Raw genomic sequence first — 12,212 nt, 5'->3', positions numbered from 1 at the left:
TTAGGGGAGGAGGAATTATTCTTTGTAATAAATACCTTGGAAAATACTGTAAGCAAAATTCAAGTACTTTATTGATTTTTCAATCTGTAACAACTCACCTTGCTTTGAAAAACCATTCCAGCCAATAACACTGAAAACGTCTATGAAGAAAGTCTGAAGTGGAATTTCAGAAGCCTGTAACTATGTATATGTACAGTCTTAAGAATGCTAACACATTAGACATAATATCAAAGAAAATACACAGAAAGCAGTATTAAGAAGAAGAGGACAACGATGGTCATAGTGTATTGGTACAATTCTTCACGAACCCCAGACACTTCATGAAGTCCAGACGCCAAAGTGCTGCATATAGAGGAGCTATTCAAAGTCTGAAAATGTTCTGGTTGAAAGGCTTCAGAACACGTAACTCCTATGGATTTTTCCTCAATTTCCCGGAAGGTGCTGCAGATGGGTTGTGGTTCTCTACTTTTCTGAGAAGGAAGAAGAAAACAAATTTATCCATATCTTCAACAGAGATCAAATATATATATGTGTGTGTGTGTGTGTGTGTGTGTGACTTTTTGTACAATAATAATAATAAACTCATGGTACAAATATAATTGGCTAAGTGTAATAATTCACCGGACACATTTTTAATCTAACAGCTTTTCGATGTCCATTATCTCAGTTATTCTTTTCACAGACAGCCATGGGATGCAGGAGCTGAAGCCTGACCCAGCAGATTCCTAGCCCATTGCAAAAAAAGCCATACCATTGTCATACAAAGTAATCCTACTTGTTTGGATCTCTTTAAGACTGAATTTGTTTAGCCAGCTTCAGTAATAAAGCTGTATGCTGAGCATCAGAACTTCCAGATAAGGGAATGCCATCATAATTTTTTACAAGGCAAGTGGGGGGCGTTACACCTATTCAGTCAATCTTGCTACATTCAGCACTCCCACTATATCAGTATGTAAGTCCCTATGGTTTTACTTTTCCTCCAGCTTTCTCAGTGTTACATACCAACCTCTAGTTGAAACGAGTCAGGGTTATGAAACTTGCAGGACAATTAACAGCACTCCTCTGGATAATTCAGTGATTGAGCTGGGAAAGAAGGGCTCTGGTGGTCCTTGCGGTATCTTAGACCCAAGTTGCTCAGGGCTTCACATATCAATAGAACCATGAACCTGGCTCAGTAGCCTATGAGCATCACAGATGCTTCAAGCTGCCTGCTGAACTGAGCACTCACCTTGACTAACTCCCTCCTGTAAACATCGGTTGTGGCTCCAGCTGGCTTTCCTCCAGTCTCAGTGGGCTAGGAAGAACAAACAGAACTAACCAGTAATAAAAGCCTTTAGAGTAAGGCTGAAGTTGTTGGTGTTTTTTTTGGGGGGGGGGGAATACAACCAGCAGCTGGCCTTAAAGTAACACATTTCTTGCCTCGGGGAGAACATAGTTAATAGGAAGATCTATTAAGGTGACACAGGTGTATATGCAAGTTCGGGGCGAACGCCTTTGAAGTAACAGAATTGCAAGGGTCCTTGAGGGTCATCTTAATTCTGTTCCGCTTTTAGTGGAGATCTAAAGGGCTCAGGAGCAGGGGGTGCCCACAGAAGCTGTGCCGCCATCCCTGGGTTTACAAAGCCTTCATGTGTGGTGGCTGCTTTTCAGCCTTCCCCTCTCTCCCTCGTGCATAGCAGCATATGCATGGGCCAGGGCACAGAGTAAATGATTTTGCAGTTAACCCAGGTATGTGTGGAATACTTGCATTGGTATGGGCTTTAATGGGCAATAGCAAGTCAGACCCAGTTAGCAGGGGATAAAAAATCATTAACCTTTCTAAATTTCAGAAGACCTAGCAGTTAGAACATGAGAAGCTATACTACACTAACTGGTCATATTGGTTTAAATGAGTGTGAAAAGGGGAACATGTTAAGTTCTCAAGGGCCTGTACCATTTCAAAGTGGTGGAGCATCACAGCATCCATCAAAATCCTGCCCCCCCGCCCACCCACGACTTATGGGCAACATACATTGCAGGAAAAATAACCTTTGTTCAGCGGTTTCTCACCTGCGCTTAATATTTCCCAAGGTGTACAGGGAGTGGGGGGATGTACAGCTAGAAAAGCAGGACTTTTCCGCAAGCCAGGTAGAATTTAATGCAGCTATTTTATTTATTTTAAGAACTCACCGCTTCATTCTGAAGCTGCTTGCTCAGCCCAGCCAGCATCTGCTCGTCTTGTCCTTGGCTGCTTTTCATTCCCACAGCGGCTCTTCTACGATAGGAGAGGTCCTTGCTTTCGAACTCCTTTCCCTTCTCTTCTTTAACTTGCCTTGGCACTGGCTTTGGCAAATCAACCTGTTAAATGTGCAAGTTGAGTGACTCGTGCAGCTGCTACTCCTGCTTTACAGAATCTGTTCCATTGACTGCGGCTAGTGTGTGAAATGAATGGCTTCTGCGCAACTTCTAGCAAAAGCATCACTAATCTGCCAACACAAGGAACCGCCAACATTTAGCGCGAGTTGGAACTGCACAGGGCAGTCGTTTCGTTGAGCTCTTGAGCAGAGTGCTTGCACTTGTGCTATCCTAAGGGGCAACATTATTTATTGTGAAAATTTGTTCCAAGGATTCTTAAAGAACTCTTAGATGAATGTTATTAACCTTTACTGGATGCAAAACCAATAAGTCTCTGTCAATTAAGCTTGCATTAACTATATCTAAGTAAGTTGTTTTTATTGTGGTGATTCTAATTAATGTCAGTGCCTGGAATGAGAAAATAATCACTACTTATTCCATTAGTGAGGTGATCTGACCCGCCCTAAATGGGGCGACAAATTTCTCATCTTCCCCATAATGCTGATATACTTGCTCTCGGGGCACCCTGAAAGGTCATGCAGCCCCCCCTGCCCACCCGAGAAGCTGCATTTACATTAAAAATGTTGGCTCACTGATAAGAATATCGTTTGTCAAATTTCTAGGTTGCCCTCCCTGGGATTATTTTATTTTTAACTTGCAGCAATGACATGTAGTAGGGTGAACTGAGCAATACGGTGAGTGAGCTGCACTCTTCAAGCAACAACGGAAGTGTGGATTTCCCATGTCCATTCCTTTACAGGAGGAGAGGGCAAAAGGCAGACTGGGATCTGCTGGTCGATGGCTGGGTGATTTGTAATAAATAGGCAAAGGCTTCCAAATTTCAATAGCAACGAAAAGGCTTACCTCCCCCCCCCCCCAAAAGGAAAGAATCTGCAATAGTTGATATGCATTTATTCTTATATATTCAGGTTAAGGCAATGTACATCTTACGGCAGAGCTAGGGAACCTGTGGCCCTGCAGATGATGTTGAACTCCTGTCATCAACCTCACCAACCATGGTCCTTAATCCGGGCTGCTAGGAGTTGTACTCCAACAACATACGGAGGGGCACAGCTTCCCTGTACCTGGCTTATAAGGTGAACTGACCCATCCTATGATGGTGACTGTAATTTGTTTTAAATTCTTGTATTATACCTTGTAGCTTCGGATGAAGGGTAGATAATAAAGGGGGTGTGCATCTGAACCTGTACAGTCTATAGCCACAGTGACTAATAACCACTGACAGGCCTTCTCTAAGTTAATTTGTCCAATCCCCTTTCTATGGAGTTGTAGAGTTGGAAGGGACCCTGAGGGTCATCTAGTCCAACCCCCTGCAAGGCAGGAATTTCAACTAAAGCATCCATGAAAGATGGCCATCCAGCCAAAAAAACCTCCAAGGAAGGAGAGTCCACAAGTCCCGAGGGAGTCTGTTCCACTGTCAAACAGCTCTTACTGTCAGAAAGTTCTTCCTGATGTTTAGTCAGAATCTCCTTCCTTGTAACTTGAAGCCATTGGTTTGAGTCCTACCCTCCGAAGCAGAAGAAAACAAACTTGTTCCCTTTTCCATGTGGCAGCCCTTGAGCTATTTGAAGATGGCTATCATACCTCCTCTCAGTGTGCTCTTTTCCCAGGCTAAACATGCCCAGCTCCTTAAAGTGTTCCTCATAAAGCTTGGTTTCCAGACGCTTGATCATCTTGGTTGCTCGCTTCTGCACGCTTTAAAAACACCTGTGCCTGCATCCATCAGTACACCTTCTGGCATCAAGATGAATAGCCTGCTTCACAACAGACGTTTCAATATCTAAATAGCCAAAGTGACTAGGTGCCTTTTGCCACTATAATCGCATCCTTCAATCTTTGCCTGCTCCACACTGGGAATACAGAGCAGCCCTTGCACCACTTCTTCCTAATGCACAGGCGTCAATGGCAACAAGAAGGTATTGTTAAAGTACCCCTGGACGGTTAAGTCCAGTCAAAGGTGACTAAGGGGTGTAGCGCTCATCTTGTTTTTCAGGCCGAGGAAGCAGGTGTTTGTCCAGTTTTCTGGGTCAAGTGACCAACATGACGAAACCGCTACTGGCACACGGAGGACCGTGACGAGTGTCAGAGTGCACGGAAACGACATTTACCTTCCTGCGGCAGCGGTATCTATTTATCTACTTCCACTGGTGTGCTTTTGAATAGCAAGGGTTGGGAGAAGCTGGGACAGAGCAACGGGAGCTCACTCCATTGCACAGATTTGAACTGCCGACCTTCTGATCGGCAAGCCCAAGAGGCTCAGTGGTTTAGACCGCTTCCCCTAATGTATTATATCGCTACTTGAGATCAGGTATGTGGTCTCCCATTCATCCAGAGATGTGGTGGGATTTCTAGCTTTGTAGGTTGGAGTTTTGAACAGTTAACGGATAAATACTTCCAGTACAGGCTAATTTGGAGCCATTTTTAATCTGATCATGTGGCAATATATGCAAGATTATTCACTCCTCCCTCAGAATCCAAACTGATTATCGCCTTCACTGTATTCTGTATGGCTACTCCATTTTCACCTATACAATCATTAACTGAATTGGGGGTGAAGTACAATGCTTTTCCAACTCAAAAGCAGTTGAAGCTTTTCACAGAAAATGGACTTTCCTGCCTTTATTCCCTATTTGCCGATGGTTCACAACACGCTATATTTTAGAATACCCTCGAGTCAGAAACAGCTCTAAAATCTGAGACGATGCAAGGTATGCATTTCATGCTAATGAAAGAGGATATTTGAAATCTCCACAAAAAACTCAGAGGATGATGGGGACGAGGTTCAAGTCATCTGCAAACAGTACAGTTCTCTCCCTGACCTTGTTATTGGCCATTAAAAATACTTCTGCCTGTGTCTGAGGAACAGAAGCTGTGATAATTGACACTCCTCGCTCGTGGACTTTAAATGGGGTTATGCACTTGCAAATAGCAAATACTATTGCAGATCTCTCTTTTCTTGCAATCAAAGTTCAGCAACATCTAGTTTGACATCAATATCCAAGGTAAGTTTTAAGCTAAATACAAAACGTAATAGATTTCTGCGCTTTTGGAGGAAATGGAAGGGGGGGGGAGGAACTGCTTTGTCCAGCGGCCTATTAGAGTTTCAGGGGATACTCTCCATAACCCAGCCTGTACGAAAACTTAATCTTTCCAGAACCCTGGAATTGGGATGAATAGTCCTTTTTCTAAACATTCTTCTATGCCCCCCTACTTGTTTGCTTGCACAGGAGCTGGACACAGAGCAGGTGTGAGGGGTCCTGGCCAGTTCTCACTGCATAGCTCAGTTGGTTAGAGCCTGGTCCTGATAACGTCAAGGTTGCAGGTTCAATCCCTGGATGGGATACCTGTATATTCCTGCATTGCTGGAGGCTGGACTAGACTAGATGATCCTCAAGGTCCCTTCCAACTCTACAATTCTGATTCACCTGATTGGACAGAAAGCCTGTCCAGGAGAAATGAGAAACTGTTCACCTTCTGGCACCGTGCCCTTCTTGTCTAAACAAAATGGCTGTGTTACACTCATAGTCCCTAGCCCCAAAATGGGTCACAGTGTCCTGTTGGCATGTGCTATGACCTTTGTACGAGTCCAAAATTGGATGCTTCCCAGCCGTTGTTCTGCCTTCCAAAGCCGGATAAGGGAGGTACCGGTCTCTGACAGAGGTCTAAAGCCCTCCCATCTCCTTCCCAAAGCTGGACAAGTGCTAACTAGGCTTTGGGAAGGAGGCAGGAGGACTCTAGGACCCTGTCAGAGCTTTCATGCCTCCTTCCTGAGGCCCAGTGATTATTAGGATTTGGGATGGAGACAAGAAGGCTCCCCCTTGGCCTCCGCACCCTGTGCAGGGGAACCAGTCATGGTGCCCTAAATCCGCAACTTTATGATAAACAATGAATACACACCAGCAAGCCAAATCTGCTTGTGCTGGACCAACAACCTGGCTTTTCCTAAGGAAATGGAACACACAAGATCCATATCAAGATCTGGAGAAGAGAAGGTTAAGGGGTGATATGATAGCCATGTTCAAATATATAAAAGGATGTCATATAGAGGAGGGAAAAAGGATGTTTTCTGCTGCCCCAGAGAACTGGACACGGAGCAATGGATTCAAACTACAAGAAAGAAGATTCCACCTAAACATTAGGAAGAACTTCCTGACAGTAAGAGCTGTTCGGCAGTGGAATTTGCTACCAAGGAGTGTGGTGGAGTCTCTTTCTTTGGAGGTCTTTAAACAGAGGCTTGACAGGCGTATGTCAAGAATGCTTTGATGGTGTTTCCTGCTTGGCAGTGGGTTGGACTGGATGGCCCTTGTGGTCTCTTCCAACTCTATGATTCTATATCACAGAACTAGTTCATTGAGGAAAGATGGTGGGTTAGGCTTGTTTCTCTCGGGTAGCATCTCCCAATGTTGCCCGGCAAATTGCTTTCAAAGTGAACGGAAGTTTAAGAACATAAGAGTCTGCTGGACTGGGCCAGTGGTTTCCACCTAGACTAGCATCCTGGCAGCTCAAGTGCTTATGGGAACTCCAAGCAGGATCTGAACACAAGAGAACTGTACCCCTCCTGCATCTTCCAGCAGCTGGAATTCAAAAGCGTCCTCCCGCCGCCAACTGTGGAATTGTTAAGGTGACATCTGGGAAAAGAGGGTCAAGTTTGAAGAAGAAAAAACACTTCTGGATCACAACCACTGGCTAGGACCCCCCAAATACCACCAGCATCATAGTTCTAAGTCCATGTTCATTGTGTATCAATAAATCAAACAGCAACCACACAGCAAAGCAGTTTTGAAATGAAGGGAAATATCCAAAGTTTGCAAAATGGCTTGGTAAGGGGGAGTGGTCCACAGTTTGGGGGTGGGAGTCAAAATCCCAGGGCAGGCAAATTGTGCAAATTCCTAGGACTACTGAGAGCACTTTGAATTACAGCTGTTGCTGCTTTTTTTTATATAAAGTTCTAAATGGTTGTCTAAAGCAGAAGAGGTAACACAAGTCACTTCTTCAATCTAGCAGCAAAAATATATACAGCCCAACGCAAGTAGTTCTGACTGTAATAGGCAGTAGTTACTAGCTCTTAAATCTCCACATTTAAGAATGGGCGAGGGGAAATCAAATTGGCCGAACATCAGAAGTTTAGAGAGCAGATGCCTTTTGTGGGGGGGAAATGAAACTTACATATTTCAATTAACTTTAGAAAACTACAACTTGCAGAAACAGAGAGACACTGCTCAAATTAGCATAGATTAAATGGTGACCACAACAGCAAGCAAACTATTGTCAAAGAAATGGCTTTTTGCTTTGTTGTAAAAGTGATAAAAAAAAATACCAAAGTCTATAAAACTCTGGGGGGAGGGGGGAAGAGTCTTGGTAATTACCAAGATCAAAATCCAGTAGCTTTTTATTAAAGATGAACTTTTGTTCTGCTTTTCTACACAATGTAAATAGTGCTGACAATTGGGTTTGCAAAGGCATTCGCTACAATAAAATGTAATTGTATCATGAGAGAAAGGTGACAATCGGGAGATCATGAAAAAATTACATATTCTCACTGGTAGTTAATTAGCCATGCAAAAGCCCCTCAAACAGAGATTCTCTTCTATTAGGAATGATTACTATGCAGACCTACAGATGTCAATACTGGAGTCATTCAAATACTTCTTTCGCTACTAATTGAAGGTTGTAAAGCTCTGGTGCCAAGGTTTGGCTTCCAAAGAGCTAATTTATGACTAGGCGGCTATTTTATGTCTTCAGTTGCAGCAGCTACAGAACTCAGCAAATCAGAACCATCTGTGCGCCGGGATTTGAATCGCCATTCATCTCGCAGCCCATCAGTCGCATTAGTTTGCATCCCGCATTTTTTTTAGCTCATGTACCATTCTGACAGTCCAAAGTTCATGGGGAATATTAAAAATGAACCAACCCCTTGGCCCTGCCATATTGTGTCAGCAAAGGCTGCGGGCTCATATGGCTACTAACATCCCCGGCCGAAGCTCCTAATCAGGCCCTGTAAATACTTCTAATTACACCGGTCTAAGTTTATTAAAAACAAAGGGGCTTGTATTTATTTGGTGGTTAACTGTATATTGACAGGACTGGGAGGTGGAAAGGGAAGAGCGTGGGGCCTGTTGGCATTAAAGCGTTGTGCGTCTCAAAAAGCGAGCATGCGCCAACATTCAAGGAAAGCGGCTTCTTGAAGGCCAGAGCAAAAAGAAAGACCCAAGTAATTTTAGGGGAACAATGGTTGCATCAATAAAGGCAACTCTGCTTTTGATCCGTTATGAAGGGACAGCTGTCATCCAAAGCGGTCTCTTGTGAACAACTTTGGCACTATCCCACTGCACAGGAAGCAAAAAAAAAAATTTGCACAAGTCTTACTGTTTGGAGCCATGGTTCCCAATGTGGGGCACACACACCACAGGAGGGCAATTTGATTTTTAAGGGGGGGCAATCCAATAATAATAATAATTTATTATTTGTGCCCCACCCATCTGGCTGGGTTTCCCCAGCCACTCTGGGCTGCTTCCAACAAAGATTAAAAATACATTAAAATGTCACACATTAAAAACTTCCCTGAACAGGGCTGCCTTCAGATGTCTTCTAAATGTCAGGTAGTTGTTTATCTCTTTGACATCTGGTGGGAGGGTGTTCCACAGGGCGAGCGCCACTACCGAGAAGGCTCTCTGTCTGGTTCCCTGTAGCTTGCTTTCTCACAGTGAGGGAACCGCCAGAAGGCCCCCGGCGCTGGACCTCAGTGTCCGGGCAGAACGATGGGGATGGAGACACTCCTTCAGATATACTGGGCCGAGGCCATTTAGGGCTTTAAAGGTCAGCACCCACACTTTGAACTGTGCTCGGAAACGTACTGGGAGCCAATGTAGGTCTTTCAGGACCAGTGTTATATGGTCTTGGTGGCTGCTCCCAGTCACCAGTCTAGCTGCCGCGTTCTAGATTCAAACTACAAGAAAGAAGATTCCACCTAAACATTAGGAAGAACTTCCTGACAGTAAGAGCTGTTCGGCAGTGGAATTTGCTGCCAAGGAGTGTGGTGGAGTCTCCTTCTTTGGAGGTCTTTAAGCAGAGGCTTGACAGCCATCTGTCAGGAATGCTTTGATGGTGTTTCCTGCTTGGCAGGGGGTTGGACTGGATGGCCCTTGTGGTCTCTTCCAACTCTATGATTCTATGATTCTAGATTAGTTGTAGTTTCCGGGTCACCTTCAAAGGTAGTTAGTTCCACACAGAGTTATTAACAGTGAATGGCCTTTTAGGTTTCCTCCACATGAATAGAAGTCCACTTTTTGAATAATAAGAATTATATGTCACCAGGGGGGAGTGGGAGGCATCAGGATTTTAGAGATGCTTAGGTGGGGCATGGCCAAAAAACAGTTGGGAACCACTGGTTTGGAAGGAAGAAAAGAGCTGTGGGTCAAAAAGGAGTTAGGGCAGTTTCCCTCTTCTTGTAGGATGGCATCCAACCTCTGAACATAACCCTCAAATCTTTCCTTGGATATCGACAAACAAATCAGCCTTATTAGCACAAGGGCACCTGTAAGGGCACTTCATCTCCTTGCCTCAGCCCCCCCAAAACCTGTTCTGAGGGTCCCCAAAAAACTCTGGAGCCTATTGGGGGGCACAGGGATGTGTGGGGAGAGGAAGCCCCGTTGCATGGGATTATGTCTTTAGGTGCAACCCTAAACATGTACTTTAACATTTTACATCATCAGCTCCTTCCTTGAGTTGAGAAGGGGAGACTCCTTATATACTGAATCTCTAGCTCCACACATTAAGTTAGTGTTGCTTAAAAGAATAGTGACATTTCCTTTGTTGGCGATTAACTTCCAAAGAGTAGCATTTTTTTTTAAAAAAAAGTACCACTTCCACAAGCGTCACTTTCGCCCACATGTTAAATTTAGCTGTCAGTGAAACTATTCTTTGACATGTGTTCTATTTATCCAGCCTTGACCAAATCCAATGGCTATGTACTTACTTTCTTGTGTTTAGTAGCAGATTCATTCAGAGGTCTTTTGGCAGCTGTGAAATTCAGTGCTCCATTGCAACAGACTCCCTTGTGTTCCAGACCATCCAGGAAGATTTTCTTTAGTGCTTCATAATCGGGCTTTTCCTTGTACGCTAAATCAGATGCATTTTTCAAAAACCTGGCTATTTCACCTATAGAAACACAGCATTCAATTTGTTTGAGGTCAGGCATTTTGTAAGGACACAAGAGCTCTGCTGCATCGGACCAAAAGCCTCTCTGGCCTATGTGAAACTTTCCAAAGTGGCCAACCAGATGCTACTGAGAAACCCCCACTCTTTCCTTGGCCGAAGTACGCAGACATATATTAGCAAGTGTTGCTTCTTAAATGACTTGGAGGTCACCAGCTCTGTGATGGCCATGCCTAACTGCATTTGCGTAACCAGCTATTAAGGTGGCGGGCAACTGTGAAACCTTGTGAAAACTAGTGTTAACACTTAAACTTGGCAACGCAAACCGAAACAGGGGAAGCTGATGAGGCTATAATGCTATAAGCTAAGCACAATGACCTTAATGGACTTCTGAGTAGAAGAGTACTGCTGCTGCTGCTGCTGCTTTTAAGCAGTTATAACAGCTTCAAATACCAAATCCCTAGCCAGGTAATGAAGCGATGCAACCCTGAGTATAAATAGGATTGTAGTGTTAATCTTTCTGTGGAGTGCAGAAGAGTCTGTGCGAGGTCTGTGCGATATGCAAAGGACCTTGGAATGCAACCTAGGTTTCATAAGCTCAAGTAACGCAAGCATGCATCATAAACTCATTTTCAGACTTGTGCCAATAATGTTGCTCAAAGGAAAATCAAAAAAGGAAGCAGGCAGCATTCAGGGTTGATACAGAGCATTTGCGAGCATAAGATCCTGACAAAAGAGGAGCAGGCCAATGGACCATCTAGTCACGCATTCTGTTCTCCCAAGGGCCAACCAGATGCCTATTGGAACTCGCAAGCAGAATCTGAACTCAAGAGCAGTCTCCCTGGGGTTTCCTTTGTTGCAAAAGCATTCTTCTTCTCCCAGGCCTTTAACTAAAGAAACATCCTATGGCCTTTTAAACAGAAAGGGGGATATTGTTTTTGTTATGCATTTTTGAGTTTTTCATATTGTGATCTTTGGACGCATTTAATAAATAATAATTAATTATAATTAATAATAATATATCCTGAATCTTCCAACATTCAACTTCATTGGATGTTCATAGACATCTAGACATCTAGAATATTAGCCTAGCCTAGAGAAGTCCTGGTCACAGCCAAGGTACAGTGGTACCTCGGTTTACAAACACAATTGGTTCCAGAAGTCTGTACTTAACCTGAAGCGTACTTAACCTGGAGTGAACTTTCCCATTGAAAGTAATGGAAACTGGATTAATCTGTTACAGACGGGTCCGTGGAGTACTCAACATGAAGCGTACTTAACCCGAAGGAATGAGTGTAATTGGTTCCAGAAGTTCGTACTTAACCTGAAGCAAACTTTCCCATTGAAAGAAGTGGAAAGTGGATTAATCCATTCCAGACAGGTCCACGGAGTACTTAAACTGATACTCAAACCGAGGTATGACTGTAGTTATGTGTAAAGAAAACAAATGCTCACAATTTGCAATGTGGCCACGCAAAACTTCGCTTAAATGCCGTCTACAATATCCTTGTATTCTTTGTTGGCTACACCTTTCCTTCCCTGTTCCAGGTCAGAGGTGCTTCTGATGTGAGCCAAAGAAATTGCTGCTGCTGCTAAATTTGAGTAGTTTTGAATTCAAGCAGGTTCCTATGGAAGAGGGGTGCACAACCAGATGTTTCTGGACTACAAGTCCCATCAGCCCCAGCCAGAGATCAGGAATGATG

At 43.9% G+C, this 12,212-nt stretch overlaps 2 protein-coding genes across 7 annotated transcripts in view; one reads left to right on the top strand and one right to left on the bottom strand.

Annotated features, from left to right (window-relative positions):
• FANCL (FA complementation group L) overlaps positions 1-599 on the top strand; it is a 48,912-nt gene extending 48,313 nt beyond the window's left edge. For all 5 annotated transcript variants that reach the window (XM_035110929.3, XM_088666877.1, XM_088666875.1 and 2 more), the window contains one exon: positions 122-599. In XM_035110929.3, the coding sequence (XP_034966820.2) occupies positions 122-157 (36 nt within the window). In that variant the 3' untranslated portion in view covers positions 158-599. The remainder of the gene's footprint in view (positions 1-121) is intronic.
• VRK2 (VRK serine/threonine kinase 2) overlaps positions 50-12,212 on the bottom strand; it is a 59,209-nt gene continuing 47,046 nt past the window's right edge. The window contains exons 11-14 of one of the 2 annotated variants that reach the window (XM_035110924.3): positions 10,331-10,512; positions 2,170-2,337; positions 1,229-1,294; positions 50-470 (exon numbers count right to left, since the gene is read on the bottom strand). In XM_035110924.3, the coding sequence (XP_034966815.2) occupies positions 228-470; positions 1,229-1,294; positions 2,170-2,337; positions 10,331-10,512 (659 nt within the window). In that variant the 3' untranslated portion in view covers positions 50-227. The remainder of the gene's footprint in view (positions 471-1,228; positions 1,295-2,169; positions 2,338-10,330; positions 10,513-12,212) is intronic. The other variant, XM_060273142.2, reaches the window with a different exon arrangement.

Source organism: Zootoca vivipara, chromosome 3, assembly GCF_965207765.1.
Source record: "Zootoca vivipara chromosome 3, rZooViv2.hap1.1, whole genome shotgun sequence".
In the NCBI taxonomy this organism is placed as follows: domain Eukaryota; kingdom Metazoa; phylum Chordata; class Lepidosauria; order Squamata; family Lacertidae; genus Zootoca; species Zootoca vivipara.
The sequence above is the reverse complement of the archived record's forward strand: the minus strand, read 5'-3'. Positions and strand labels throughout refer to the sequence as shown.